Source organism: Bacillus rossius, chromosome 1 (genome assembly GCF_032445375.1).
Source record: "Bacillus rossius redtenbacheri isolate Brsri chromosome 1, Brsri_v3, whole genome shotgun sequence".
Taxonomy (NCBI): domain Eukaryota; kingdom Metazoa; phylum Arthropoda; class Insecta; order Phasmatodea; family Bacillidae; genus Bacillus; species Bacillus rossius.
The window spans coordinates 226689472-226705968 of NC_086330.1; the positions used below are offsets into that span (position 1 = coordinate 226689472).

A 16497-nucleotide genomic window follows, 5' to 3' on the forward strand; every position below is an offset into this window, starting at 1 on the left:
ATCTCACGAAACTTAATAGAGAGAGCACGTCCGTACTGCACCGCGGCCAGAGGTGAAATGCGGGTCCAGTCGTCTGAACCTCGCTTATATACCCGTGGTCTACTGGTATACTACATGAGTCAAAATACTGTCTGTATTTAAAATTATTTTTTTATTAGGTACCTAAAAATTGTAGAAATAAAAAAAACACAACTTCAAGTTTTACACATTTATTTATAAAAAGTACACAAATACATATTAGGTTAAGGAATCAAGCATTTTCACAAGCAAAGTCTTTAATGCCGCACGCACTGTAACATCGACTCCGGTTCCAACTGGTTCGCCGGTTACGCGATCAGGAACACAGGTTTCCAGTTGGTCATCTTCTGCGACGTCGACAACTCCGACAAGACATGGTCGATGACGTCTGTGACCACGTCTACGCCTGGGCTTTGGCTCAGTGCTAGTTGGGACAGATTCACTGCCTGAACTGCGACGACGAGACGCACACCGTTCGGACGTCTGCGTAGAAGCATCACAGGTCGCAACAGGTTGCAACACGTCCATGTTTGGTGTTGCACATGCAGAAGAGGCGACTACCTCAGCGATGCTAGCAGGAAGGATTGTGTGTGGTCTCATGTGATAGACTGCACAGTTTCCAGGTTCGCAACAATCTACCAGCTGCTGAGTCGGTTCGTAGGACACAGGAAAGTGCGCAAACCGCCAATGCTGAGCGCCTCCATCACAGGTTTCTGTATATGTACGTAGATACCCGGAATCCCAGTAGCTGTACTCGACACTGCTGAAGCTAGGTCTTGCGCTCACGTACACGTTAGCAGGATGAAATGTAAACATCTTCTTGTAGTTCGAACGACAACTGAAGGCACGTACGTAGGTACGTCATTTATATATATATGCAGGCTCCTACTAACACTGTGTGTGCCATTTCTGCATTAACTGCGAGTTTGTACAGGCACAGACACGTTCAAACTTGTCACGTGACTGCACGTCGTATATTGCACTAAGCTTGCGCAGGGAAGGACAGCCGTAGTCGGTCTGTAAGTCTACAATTACAACTGACGCATCACACAACTTGCTCAGCCATTTCTTCTGTTCAAGTCCGGCAACATAGATTATTTCGTTTTGAACTAGTAAATCTTCAATAGTGTTTTTCACTTGGTGGTACGGAATTTTTCCTTCGTCCCACTCTAGTCCATGATAATATTTACATAGCCATTCATTCGACCGTTTACTTTTTTCGTCTAGTAGTTTCCACGGATACGGAGGTCTGAAAGTGCGTGTTCGAGTCTTGTCTCCGGAGGTGACGCTAATTTCCTTGAGCACGAATCCGTTTTGGCTCTGGAAACCTTGCAGGTCGCAGTACATCTTGTCGCTAGCAATGCTCAGTCGTAACTAAATTACCATCGAAAACGAAACGGTATTTATATCAGAATTTTCACAAGTTTGTCTCGACAATTGTACGATGCAAGCCGATCGTGAAGTATCAGACAAAAAGCATAGGTGTTTGGCGGAATATTTCCGCTAGTCGTTATCTCGATCCTACAGTCGATGATGTTTGAATTTATTCGATCATCCTGTTTGGAAACGTCAAACACCATTAACGGAGCCTTGTTCTTGAAACTGTCGGGACTCAGTATCGGTGACTGTCTCCGCCCATAGTAAGCTTGCTGAAACTTGGCATACATTTTATATGCGAGAAGAAATCTTTCACTTTCAAAGTCCATGTTCATGTCAACGTACGGATAACTTTCGCTGTTTAAAAATATTTTTACATTGCGTATTTAACAGTTATCGAATACGGAGCGACTCACTCCTGCATTGAGTTGTCTTCCGGTCTGAAGACCGACGATGATGTATCTTGGTTTTTCCGTAGCGAAGCTGGACTTTACTATCCAATTAATACGCTGACTATGAGGCAAGCCAGGATAAGTTTCCAGGCTCCAGGATCGGAATGGCACATCGAAGTTCTTGCCATTTTCCATGTTCTTCAACATCTTGACTCGTTCAACGGTGCTCACTTGGATGTGGGGCAGCATCCACTCGATAGACTGTAGTGTTAGCGAGACATCTTGAGGGTTTTCTGCAGCGGTGACAATTGCATTAATGTGCCTGTTGGCTAGAAGCAGTACGAGCTCTTGTTTCGAATTAATGATTATATGCTTGTAGTCCTCAGCGAATCCAAGAAGCATGGACAGAGGAACACAAACTTCGAACTTCCCTTCGGCATAATCCGGAGGCTTATATTCATCCTCGAGAGCCCAACCGGCCATCTATGCAGCAGACAGTTCATTTGGCGTGAGCGAAAGGTAATTTTTCATAGCAGATGTAATGCCTACATCTCTCGTCTGGTCTACCTCGACGCCATTGAGTACATAAGTAATGCGCTCGAAGAGGTGAAGAATACCATTGCAGGAAATTGTCGTCGTTGTCGGATGTGTACCATCCGCTTTTGTAAGCGTGCCTCTTATATGTAGAAATGACTGTGAAGGTAAAGTACAAATATCTTGGTGCTGTACTGCAATGCGTACTTCCGATGGTAGTGCGTACGGCCCGAGCAGGAAAGGCTGGTACTCGTGCAATTCCATTTTCGTAATGCTGTCATCAAAAATGACCGGATCTTCCATGTTGAGGATTTCGTCTTCCATATTTATTCGGCACTTGTCCAATACTGAGAAGATACTTTATGTTGTCAGGTGTTAATGCACCGATGTCTGGTAGAGAACTGTTCTTATTAACGCCAATACGACTTCTTTTATAACTGTTCGGTGTTACGAACTTTATGCCCATCGCTTCAAGTGCAGACGTAATGTAATTTCTTCGTCTTGAAAATTCACCAATCGTCCTCGCTGGTCAACGATTCTGACGACGACCTCGTGTGCGCACTTCACGACGACTGGAACGTAAATGATACTTTGCGGTACTTCAACCAGTTTTTATCCTGGCGGGACCATCGGTGAAAACTCGTGCAGCATGTTGCTTAGTCTTCCGTTGAGATACGTTCCACTTGCCAAATTACAGTTTATTCTTATGACATTCACAGGCAAAATGTTTACTGCGCGCGTAGATTCGTACGTTCTTCCTGTATCATACACCTTTGATTCGAATCCAAGCATCGTACCTATGGTCCCAGGTTTCGTAAAGTCGACATTTTCACTACATGTTAGAATGCTTTTTTGAGTGTTTGGATTTCTACGCAGTTGAAAGTCTACATCCTGTGGTAACATATCCCTGATGTAATTTGCAATGTCGTCAATTTCGTAAGAGCCAACAGGTAACCGTATTTCATGAGCGGTCCCATCGCTTTTCAGGAAGCAGATCTTGCAGTTTTCCTCGTCGATATTAGGTATGGCATTATACGTTTGAAAATCTACGAGTCCGATACACCATTCTCCGTCTAAATCCAGAGGCGGGAAATGAACCGCCCACAGCTCAGATGCGTCACCTGTCAAGGTAAGTGTTATCGACATGTCTAATAAATCATCACTGCACAACCTTTAAGTAACAATTTTTATTTTGTCAGCTAATTTTTGTTTGTTAAACAGCGAAGACACAAGTGTCCGCAGTTTGTTTGATTAGGCCTCTGTTCCGTTTCGTAATTGTAAAACAACGTAGTGGACCGGCCCAGGTACTGTCGCAGTTCAGGCGGAGGCCGTAATTTTCCAAAACTATCGTAGTACTCGGCCAATTTTTCCAGACTTTACATAGGCTACCCAGTGCGTGCCACGACCCGCCGACGTGTCTAAGTTAATTATAGCGCGCTCGCGTGTTTTTGGCTTGCTGGGCAAAGTGTCTCGCATAAACACGCCTCGGAAATTTGGTATTTTAAGTTTGCGTGCATACTTTATTAAATCTGCGTTGGTGAGCGGTCGTTTCGGTAGGGAACTTAGGATTTTTTCATTCGTTTCTTTCTCATGCCTTGGCCTGTCTTGTGAGGCCGTAAGTACAGTCTTGCGCCATTTTTTTTTACCGATGGCAATGGCTTCCATGCTTGCATTATGTCGCTGTGCTTCTTTTAACTGCTTGCGTTCATTCTTCGAAGTGTTGACTGCCCGCACTATACCGCTCGTTGCACCGATTAGGCCGCCGAGAGCACCCAATGCAGGCAAAAGCAAAGGAAGAAATCCTCCTATAATCTTCTTGTCGAGAGTCTGTAATTTTTGCTTGGCTTTTTGCATGCCTGCACCAGTCTTGCTTTTGGTCTTGCGTGAGTTAGTCTTTGACTTGATGGAGCTGGCTTGACGAGCACCCAGTCCTAATTTCGTCTTTGCCTTCGTGATTTTGGAAACGCCCCACGCTGTGATTTTCTCTCCTAGTCCCGCGTTCGACGATTTACTTATATCTTCGGCTTCCTGTGCCAATATCTCGTCGGCCCGGTGTCTGGATTCCAGATCCTTGCTTAATGAATATGCGATATCGTGCTGCTTGCACTTTTCGTCGAGAGAGTTAATGCCCACGTCACCGCGAGCTAACCTTTTCGCTAGTTTAGTGCCGGGCCTGCAGATTCTGTAGCCGGGAATGTGTAGCTCGAATGGTAGATTGTTTATCAGCGAGTTCTCGAGTCCTGCACCGATGTGTTTTTTGTTCTTACCTCTTCGAGTCATTACGCACAACTGACCATAAAGTATAAATGTGTTTTATTTTATACAATTACTTTAGTACAATGCAGGTCGTCAAGCAAGACGTGTGTTTGCCCGTGCACATTACGCAAGACGATGTATTTAGTGCGCGTGAATCACGACATGGCTTACTGTTGCCTTCTGCCGTACGTTGCATAATGGCGGGTCCATACAACTGCGGCAAAACGTGCGTTCTGCTGAGTTTACTGGAGGAACCAAACGGTCTTCGGTTCGAGAACGTTTACTTGTATTCCAAGTCGTTGCAACAGCCAAAGTACCTGCACCTAGCTACGGTTCTACAATCGGTGGATGGTCTGGAGTGTTTTACATTTAATGATAATGCGGATGTGGTACCTCCAAGCGAAGCAAGAGTCAATTCTGTGTTTCTTTTCGACGATGTAATGTGCGAGAAGCAAGGCATAATACAAGAGTACTTTTCCATGGGCAGACACTCCAAGGTAGACTGCGTTTACCTGTGTCAGACGTACAGTAGAATACCAAAACATCTCCTACGAGGCAACGCGAATGTCATAGTTTTGTTTCACATGGACGAACTTAATTTACGTCACGCTTATGACGATCACGTAAACACCGACATGACATTCCAGGAATTGAAAGACATATGCTCCTTGTTCTGGAAAAACGAGCACGGATTTCTAGTCATCGTAAAGGACTGGCCGCTATATAAGGGCAGGTACAGACGAGGTTTCGATCAGTTTATCGTCAAACATGAGTCATAGCATTTCGAAATTCGGTCGTAGCAGTCGAGACTTACGTACTGCTCTCAAGTCTCATGACGACGTTATCCGCAAATACATTTCGCTACTGGCTCAAAAAGTAGAAAGTGTGAAAAACGAATTACTAGATTATCTCGTTGCCATCGATCAGTGTGTGGAAGCCTCGGATTCTCGCATTCGCGACATGATCGAAGTTTCGAATGCACAAAGACGTGACGATTTGAGATCTTTTCAAAGTAGTCTGAAAGCATCACTATCTCACTTGTCAACAAATTCAGATTTAGCCAAACAAGAAAGAAGTTTCTGTGAACGAATAAAAAAGTATATAAGGAGGTCTTGCAATATGTTTCCAGCCAGTACAATGTCGGACCTGGCCAGTGACCTTCATCGAGCTATACAGTCTGTTCGTGAAAAATATTTACGTGCTAGACGAACCAGACTTGCACGTGAGATGGAAAATGAGGAGATATTTAAACCAATCACTAGTCGCCTCGACGAACTTAAAAACAAGGAAGAACCAGCCATCATTGTGAAGACAGAAGTTGAGGATGAAATGCCAACTGTAAAGAAGAGAAAGTATGAACCAGATCGAGAATAAGAGGACTTAACAAGTACAGAGTCCATGCACAAGAAGAAAATACCGAAAAAGGGACATCAAGTTAATGCAATGGTCCGACCATACCTGATATCGTTTACGAGCCGGAATAATGACACGACCTACGGAGTGTACAAAAAACATAATAAGTGGTTCCTCGGTGCTAAAGAAATAGACTTTCTACCAGGAAATATCGTGCGCGTAGCAGAGTTCAAAACGCGCGGGACTCCGGGACTGTACGAATTGCTGTTTCGCAGGGAGCCTAAAGGATATTCTCACAAAGACTTACAAGAGTACAAAAAACTGCTAGAGCTAACCAATGCACATTTTCGCGATAACGATCCAGATAGTGGTGTATATAAAGACGAAGATCATGAAAAAATCGACATTCTCGCTAATCTCTTCAGTGAACTAACAATACATGGCGAAGGTTTAAAAAAGCTAGAAAGTGGTCAGACATTTGACTATGTATATTGGGACGACCCCAATGAATTAGTTGATCGCCTTAGAATTCTACATGCTTCGCTTAGTGTAGGAAACTATTCGCACATCAACGAAATAGTCTCCATACTTGAAGAACTGAGGGAAGCCGGCTACATACAATGAGTCGAACCGGAATCGCTTGCGAACTTCATGCTCCTGCTAGACGAAAATACCTTCGTCGCAAAGTCATAGTTCGTGGAATTTATGATTTATTCCAGGCGGACCTTGTTGAGATGATACCGTATTCCCGATTGAATAAAGGTTTCAAGTACATGTTGACAGTCATCGATGTTTATAGCAAGTTCGCTTGGACGAGACCTGTAAAATCAAAGACTGCAACTGACGTAGCCAAGGCCATGAACAATATTTTGCGTGATGGACGTGTACCGTCGCACCTGCAAACGGACCTCGGGAAAGAATTCTACAATGCAACCTTTAAGGCTTTGATGAAGAAGTATGGCATCAAACACGACTCTACATTTAGTAACGTCAAAGCCTCCGTTGTCGAAAGGTTTAACAGAACTTTGCGTTCCAAGATGTGGCGGCAGTTCACGGCTAACGGAAATTACAAGTGGCTTGACATCTTGCCGAAACCAATAAGCGAGTATAATTCCACGGTGCATTCTACCACGAAAATGAAGCCAAAGGACGTAACGTACAATCGCCTGCTTCAAACAGTGTTTTCCACCACGAAGAAGAAAGATCCACGAAAGCATAAAGCTAACGTCGGTGACATTGTGCGAATCTCCAAGCAGAAAGGTATATTCGAGAAAGGTTTCACTGCGAACTGGATCCTGAACTTTTCCGTGTGACACATGTTCGTGAATCAGAGCCTAGGACCTACTACCTCGAAGATTTGGACCACAAACCTATCCATGGCGGCTTCTATGCCGAAGAGATTCAGCCTACGTTGTATCCCGATACGTACTTGGTGGAGAAGATTATAAAACGAAGAAATGGACTGTCCTACGTCAAGTGGTGGGGCTTTCCACCTCGCTTTAATTCGTGGGTGGCTGATGCGGAAATAGAGGAATCCACAAAACTTTAGTAATTTGTCTGTGTATTTTTTTTTGTACTTGTAGTAGTGTAGTATGTATGTAATGAATTTTTTTTTTTTAAAAGAACTTGCGGTGTTTTTATTTTTTCAAACATGTCACTTTAGTGGTACTTTTTTAAAATATTAAAGTTGTTTTGTATCGGCCAGGGATCGAACCAAGGACCTTAGTCGACCTAATCAATCAGTATATAGATTACAAATTTATTTAATGAATTTCGAGCTTTTTCCCGAATCTCTATCATTAAAATTATGAATTACCAATATGTTGGTCTTGATGTCTGATAGGATGATGGTAGTAGAGGTTTTAAAGTCTCTTTAAGAATGTTGAACGTGGTTTGTTGAAATTATAATTTTTTACATAAAATTAAACATTATTGCATCGATCGGGTATCGAACCGAGGACAGGAGCGGATCGAATCAATATGTAAATTAATGAGTGATTTATTTAATGAATTTTGGAACTTTTCCCGAATTTCTAGCTTAATAATTATGAATTTTCAAGATGGCGGCCAAATTTCAAGATGGCGGGTGTCACAGTAATAAATGACTACTGCACTCTAGCAGATAAGAATTAAACTAACATGGCGTCAGCGCACTCTCGCCGACGATACAATGATGATGAATACTTCCAGCATCGAAGACAAGATGGCAGACATGACGTCATACTAGGTGACGATATATATGAATGGCAAAAAGTGGTGGGGGTCAGTATGCCAGCAGCCACCACGGGGGAAGGATTGGTCATCATTTTTATTTTTTTGCACTCGTCGGGTTCGAACCGAGGACTCCGAACTCCGTGTCATCAATGTTTGTTTTTTTATTATTTTTCATTAAATTTTATTAAGTGAATTTTTTTATAAATTTTAATTTTTTTTTCATTAAAATTGGATAATAAATAAAGATTTTAAAGATGGCGATCGTAACGAAAATTGCAACGGTGATGTCATCATCTAATATGGCGGAAAAGAAATCGCCGGAATGTTCGAGAACACAATGACGTCATCCAAAATGGCGGATCCAAGATGGCCGCCGTGATCTACTTGTCGCGTTACGTTATGTCCCGTTACACTGTGTCCAGTTACGCTCATCCAAGATGGCCGCCGTGACGTCAGAGATGGACGTGACTTCAGAGATGTGGCTCGGCTCTCGGCTCCACACCCAGAACCCTGTCCCCGGACATACTTTCCTATACTACTTACAGTATATATATTCAAAGATTGAGGTACAATTTAATAAGTATTTTTAAGCTAAAATTACCTTTTAGCACCGGCCAAAGATCCAATCTTGGACAGCAATCGTTTTATTTATTCAGTATATTAATAGAAATAATTATTTTATGATTTTTGTAATTTTATTTGAAAGTTTTGGTCGATATTTATGGATATTCAATATGACGTTCAAAATGGCCGACAAGTTGGTGTACGCTAAGGTCTGGTGATTGACTCTAGTGGAGGTATTACACTCTGTCAGACGATAATAAAGTGCATCATGGCGACATCTCCCGAAGAGGATGTCTCAGGGCTTCATGGAGGCAGAGTGCGCATTCTCAGTCGTAGTGGAAGCGGCACGCGGGTTGCCTGCCACCAGGGGGCAATACTCGACGCACACCTAGTTACTTACATTCAAACTCTAAACATTACGTCACATACGTAACACGGCGAATACACTGTAAGATACAGCAGCCTGAAAACCTCGTTTATGGCTTAGTTGAGGGGTTCTAAAATAATGGTTTGGATGTGCGATTCGATTAGAAAAATGAATTCCGTTATTGCCTGAAGTGTGTTTTTTTTTTTTCGTTAGAAAACAGTTTTCGAAAGTTTGTCGTAGTTTCCTGGAAAAACTTATATTTCAAACACCCTACAACGCAGTTCTCAAGCTAGGTAGGCGGGCGCCTGAAGGTGATGTTCGCTGCGAGGTAGTTCGCCGCACGACCCCTAGAGAGCAGCACTGCAGAGTGCAGAGCCAGCGGGGTGCCACTCGCGCTACACACGACGCTGGGGTGACGGCGCCCGGCCAATAAATCTGTCGGGTACAAGTGGCGTTGAAAGGGCGCGGGTCGATGGCGCCTCGAAACAAACGAGCGTCGTCGCGTGAATTATGAGCGCCGTTTATAGGCCGCCCGGTGGGGGAGGGGGGCTGGAAGAGGGGACGCCACTTTATATGAGAGCGACCCTAATGGAGCCAGTGCCTCTGGTCTCCTGTTGAGAACACTTCATACCGCGCCGCCCGCTGAGAGGAGCTGTGCTTGCGAGTATGCCGGGTGGAGATGTGCCTAGCTTTCCGAAAATATTTGCTAGCTTTTGCATCAACTACCAAGGTTTTCCCAATAACATACCTTCCAATACTGTCATCTATGAATATTAATTAATGTTATGTAAATCAGTGACTTGCAAGGAAAGCCAAAAAAATTTTCAAGTGAAACTTCTTTGAACGCAATGAGGGTAAAATTTCAAGGCCGAATTTTAATGCAACGTTTTCGTAAAACATTGATGTAAAACGTTCCTGACGCGAAAAGCACAGAGACTACTTACTTTGCAAAATAAATATAAAGAGAGCACAATGCTATATATGTTGCTGGGTCCCTGTTTGTTATCTTTGTGTGATTAATCCCCCAACCCCCACCCCAAAGAAAAGAACTGAGAGAAATATATGAACGAAAGAATACGACAAAGAGTTTGCGCATGCACTTGTTTTAGACAATAGATATAAGTATCCTATTCAGTCAGCTGTGAGTGCCTTGAATTTTTATATTTGCTACCGGCGCGATCGCGTACATCCTTGCGAAGAGACGCTGTTTAGAGAATCCCTGCATTTCCCGCACACCTGTTATGAATTTCATATTTCGTTCAGAGATTTGGCATGTTACAAATGGCGTAATTGTTTGAGGAAACAGTAATACACACAGTTTTTCTTTATGGTGTAAGTATTTAAATTAATAATTATTGATTGATCAATAATTATTGATATCGTGAGCAGTTATTTTCAAGTAAGTAATAATATTGTTAGTTCATGTTTATTTAGAAAATTCTCTCTCTCTCTCTCAGCTGTTTTACCCCTTACGATACTTACGAGGCAGGGTTTAAACCGCCAAAGATGTTCCACTTCTATCACGTGTTGTAAGTTACACGTGTTTTTTTTTATTTCTTTATAAATGTTTGATAAACGAAAATAGAACAGTGTAATTTCCGTGGCGTGTCACAGTAGTAAATGTGAAGGAGGAAAAATATTTAAAATTATGTCATCGCCGTTCTCGACTCAACAGCATTTCATGTGGTCGTGACAGCTATGACGTCACTTTCAAGGGGCGAGAATGCCGATCAAAACCTGGCATCACTCGCTTTGACAAATGAGTAACTTGTCGGAATGCAGGTTAGTATGCAGTCTTGCTGCATATTGGTCCGCAATAGCACAGTCGCATAAATTAAAAAATTAAAAAATATCTATAAGACATAACCAGATTATATTTTTAAAGTTTTATATATTAAAATAAATTCGTTAATAAGTAGTATATAATGGTAGGTCCGAGCGCAGAGTCCAGTGTGAGGATTGACGATTTTTGTGTGCCATGATGAATTGTGGTGTTTTGACCATGCCCGGTAACTCAGTGGGTTTCTCTAAATCTCGAAAGAATAGAGGAGGCACGTTTATGGACAAGCACAACATATAGCATATCGCCCAAGCACAGATTATAATATACGGCTCTTGCTTCACAAATGCTCCCATTGGCTATTGCAACGAGATATCTCTAAACCAATACGTGTGATCGCCAGCTCCCAGGCGAGTTCCCGAGGCTCGTTCGGGCGGGCGAGTCGCCGGCGATGTTCCTCGCTGCTCCGGGTATGCACCGCTGGTGCTGGTAGCGAGTTGTCGCTTCCCCGCTAACCCCCTGAACACTCGTTCCGGGTTGCATCGGCACCCTTCAAACTTTTATTTATAGTACGTTAACGGCGGGCACATGGTAACCCCTGCAATGACAGAGTACATTACACTCGTTTCTTCCGCTCGTGCCGTAATACGTATCTCCGTATCCAATTGTAAACACAAACTTTCTTTTTAATTCACCAAAATCATGTTATTTCAATTTTTGCTTCTTCATACTAAACACACTATGTTTTTTGATTGCCAGTCTCCAAAATATTTTAATTAGGCATTTGCTTCCGAGACCTGGCGCGGAGTTGACTGCTGTTTTGCACGCATTAGATGTACAACAGTAGGAAAGACTCATTTACTACAAACCATACAATATTGCGCGCATTACAACAGGAGAGAACTCGTTATTGCTGTAAATCCCGCCCCAACTGTATGCAACTGTCTCGAGACTGCCTGCTGATGTACAGATTTTAGGCTGCAGAAATTTTACACGCAGCAGTACCTGTTCCTGTTACCCCGTTACGTCTAAGTAACTCATTTTCCTTGTGATTTAGTACTCTCATTTTTAGTATAATTTTTATTGACTGCCTAGCTTCAACTTTAGAGCCCAATAATTCACTCAGAGACATTCAATAATACATTATTTTGAGTCGGCTTAGTCATGGTCTGGTTGTTAAAAGTGTTTATAAGAAAATATGCAGACGTGTGTATTTGAATGAAAGTATTTTTAATTTATTTGTTAGCTTTGGTAAACCTAAGACTTATGCTATCTAAGGTGAATTTAAAATGCGTATAAGATTTGTACTACGGTTTTAGTAATGTAATTAAAATCGTGGTGCACCACATTAAGTAATAACTACGTAACTTGTGTGAACCATTTTATTATTTAAGTAAATTTGAATTATCTTTTGCATTTAGATTATTTCTTTCGTTTCCTAAGTGGTGATGACTGTCTTATGTCTGTACAATAGACAACAAATCATAAAGATCAGAATGAAACATTATTTACAATAGAAGGGCGGATTTTACATTTTCAATATGCACTCAGGTGTCTACCATTTGTTGATTAATACACGGTTTCATGTACGTGTATATGTAGTATTTTTACACGCTTTATATTAGCTTCACCTGTATGTTTGTTTGTATGTTTGTTTGTTTGTATGTTTGTTTGTATGTTTGTAACCGACTCCTTTGGGTGCGATTTTGACCCACTTTAAAAGGCCAGATTTCATTCAAACTTTGTAGATTTATCGAGGACCGATGACAATACACTAATTTGATAAGATTATTCCATTATTAAATTTGCAAAAAAAGATTTTTGTCAATTTATATAATTTCACAAGAAAAGAGTTCGCACATGACCGAAATGGTTTTCTTTACAATGTGCGCACTCTTTTCTTTCAGTTTGTCTTTGGCGCGATATAAACAAAGCCTACTAAATATTGTGACATTTACTTAAATGAAAAGTGAGAGTGGGTTATGATTATTGTAAACAATATACTTTCTTGAAGAGAATATTTTCTATATTTGTAATAATATGAAGAAAAAAACCTGAAATAAGGGCTTTAAATGTTGTTTCTTTCGTTAAATAGAGAAACACAATTACGTCTTTGTTTCATTTTGCCAATTAACCAAGAGTGAAACATTATTATAAAACAACATTTTATGCAAATATTTCTCGAAACATGGAAAAATTGAAGTTTGATTTTGCTGTGAAACCAACAGCAGATGGGAAATCAAACACCATATGCATAACCTCAATAGCTACACCTGATGGGCAGATTTTTGAAATTCCACTCGAACACCAACCTGCAAATCTACACCAAGCAGTTACAAATACTCCAAACTATGCCTAGGTCAGTAACTCCTTAAATAAAAGACATCAAACACGGAAAAAATGGATAAGTTTGACAGATGATATATCAAAAACATATTTGGATAGAGAGCAAAACTTACAGTTTAAGGATTTTTACCTGGAAGAAATTGAGGAAATAATTTTTAAAATAAGCTTAAAACAATAATAAATGAAAAATACTAGTATTATTGTGAAAAAAGCGTGGGGCGCTTTGTATCATATTTATCGTACATCGAGCGCCCGATGGTAGAGCAGCCGACATGTCATCGGAAGGCTCTGGGTTCGAATCCCAGTCCGGTCTATCCGAACTTTTCTCACGTATTGTATACACTCTCATTGAGAAGGTCCTTTCCTCATCCTTTCTCAATCCTTATCCTTCCCAAAATTCCTGTTACGTAAATGTGGAACGCTTCACGTAATAATTAATCCGTAACTCCCATCCTTTCCTGCTTCACAGCAGTAATTTCGTACAGTATGTAAGACTGGTCGATATCACTTGTTCGTCAATAACCTTATACCATTAAGTCTCACTGTATATATTGATAACGTTAAAAAAATTTAATGGCTTCTAAAATCGAGATTTGACTATCAATACAGCTGTTCACATTAATAATTTGTGAAATAAATACAGTTACTTATAGTTATCATGGAATTAATAGTAGATTAGAACAAATACCGGTAACAGTTTAAAAAAATTTAAAAAACACGCTTTTATAAATAAACAAAACTAAAAAGTAAAAAAATAAATAACAGTTTAAAAAACTAAAAAACACACTTTTATAGAAAATCCAACTAAAAAATAGAAAATAAGTAAATTTTAATTAATTTAATTTAAAAATAGTGTAAAATAAAAAAATTTATTTTATTTAAAAAAAACGCTTGGGGTGCTTTTTAAGATATTATCAAAATGATAATCCTTCTACTCATATCTGTCAGTAAAATAATTACAACTATTGACACCATGCACCCCACGTTATTTTTTTAATAAAATACATTTTTTTATTTTACACTATTTTTAAATTAAATTTATTAAAATTTATTTTCTATTTTTTAGTTGGATGTTCTATAAAAGCGTGTTTTTTTAGTTTTTTAAACTGTTATTTATTAATTGATATGTTTATATGTCAAACAGAATGTCGTTGGAAATATAATTTCAGCAACATTTGCCACAAAGCTTTTTAAGCATGGTCCAGACCAAAAAAGTGACTTGTTGGGTATTCAGTCCAGTTATAATGTTCTATCATGACCACTGAAATAGCGAATTACTTACTGCACTAGGCCCCCAAAATAATGCAGATGTGATCGACAAAACTGAATATTTACTGATAGTAATTTTAAGTTCCGTGAAGTCACAAACTGCAGATCAGGCCATATAATGCGGATTGCATGTAGGCCATATAATGCGGACTGCAGGTAGGTCATTTATTTGCGGACTGCAGGTAGGTCATTTATTTGCGGACTACAGGTATGCCATATAATGCGGACTGCAGGTGGGCCATATAATACGGACTGCAGGTAGGTCATATAATGCGGACTGCAGGTGGGCTATATAATGCGGACTGCAGGTAGGCTATATAATGCGGACTGCAGGTGGGCTATATAATGCGGACTGCAGGTGGGCTATATAATGCGGACTGCAGGTGGGCTATATAATGCGGACTGCAGGTAGGCCATATAATGCCGACTGCAGGTGGGCTATATAATGCGGACTGCAGGTGGGCTATATAATGCGGACTTCAGGTAGGCCATATAATGCGGACTGCAGGTGGGCTATATAATGCGGACTGCAGGTGGGCTATATAATGCGGACTGCAGGTGGGCTATATAATGCGGACTGCAGGTAGGCCATATAATGTGGACTGCCAGTAGGCTTTATGGCTAGTCAGGGTTGACCATGCAGTTTATAAACATATTTAGGGAGATTCAGCAATTATTGTACACTTAAGTGCCAGTTTATTGTGCTTACTTTACAATCGTTACGAATGTTAACATATAAAAATGGCAAAAATTAATATATAATTAGTATCTGCCGAATAAAAGGCAGAAGTATTATTCAAAAATGCCCAAGTCAGTATCTCAATCAGTAGACAAGGATTTAAAATGTCGCCTTTCAAACTAAGCCTCAATAACTAAAATATTTTTTTATAAAAATTGATGGAGTTAACTTATTCAGTTTTGCCACTTTTTGACTTGTTCACTTTTGCAGTATACCGACGATATGAAAAATCGTGCTGTAGGCTACTGAACACTTTAAATAATTTTCAAATAACAATAGTTTTCGCACACATGCAGCATGTTCAACACTGTAAAACCCATTTTTGTAAATATTGCTGCCCTTAACCTGGGATGAATTAACGTGATCGCACTTTCATTAAACTAGCTGCAATTTTGGATAATTAGTTCCTCGCTTGACGTCTCATAAAGAGTTTTGTGTTTAAAAAGAAGGTAGATGTTCCTGTGACACATATTTCGCATATTTACTGTAGTAGTTTAGTTTATGTTGCTTTAAAAACCTTAAGTTAAGACAAGTTTGTGCCAAGTAAGTTTCTTTAGGGCTTTGATTATGATAAGCAGGTTTTGAAAATATAATTTATTTGTAATCATACAGTCTTAATGGACTTAGGTACATATTAATAAATCAAATAAATGGTGAGTATAGTTCCTGTGCACATGTGGTAATAGGTAAGAAGCTTATCTGACACATTGCTTGCATATTCTGTCTGAATCATGTCGGGTATTATTTAACTTATTTCTGACCAGAAACGGCAATGTTGTTCTACAATATTTTTATAAATTCTTTTGTTTAACTGTGGAAAATTTTATTATTTTAATTTTAATTTTTTTAAATATTTTCATCTGAATGTTTTATTTATCTTTTTTAAAAATCCAGAATTTTAAACATAATATTGCTAGAATAAGGAGCACCATGGCAAAGGTTAAGGACATTGCTGAAAGCCTAGGTACAGTTGAAGTTGTAAGTTAGTTTCCTCGGCAGAACTCTAGAAGCTTGTGCCGTGACGGGCAGCAGGCAGTGAAGTGCAGTGGTGTGGTTGCAGTGCCAGGAGCGGCTGTCCGGTGGTGACGTAGCTGTGTTCGCGTCGCGGGCCGGCCCCAACACCTGCTGGCACCCCGCCTGCTTCACCTGCAGCGTGTGCAAGGAGCTACTAGTCGATCTCATATACTTCTTCCGCGACGGCAAGCTGTACTGCGGCCGACATCACGCCGAGACACTCAAGCCGCGCTGCTCTGCCTGTGACGAGGTGACTGCCTTGCCACTGTACCTT

The 16497-nt window shown here is 40.6% G+C and overlaps 1 protein-coding gene across 1 annotated transcript in view; it reads left to right on the forward strand.

Moving 5' to 3' along the window:
* LOC134527334 (protein espinas-like) overlaps positions 1-16497 on the forward strand; it is a 1109625-nt gene that overhangs the window by 1050944 nt on the left and 42184 nt on the right. The window contains exon 6 of the mRNA XM_063359914.1: positions 16270-16473. Coding sequence (XP_063215984.1) covers positions 16270-16473 — 204 coding nt within the window. The remainder of the gene's footprint in view (positions 1-16269; positions 16474-16497) is intronic.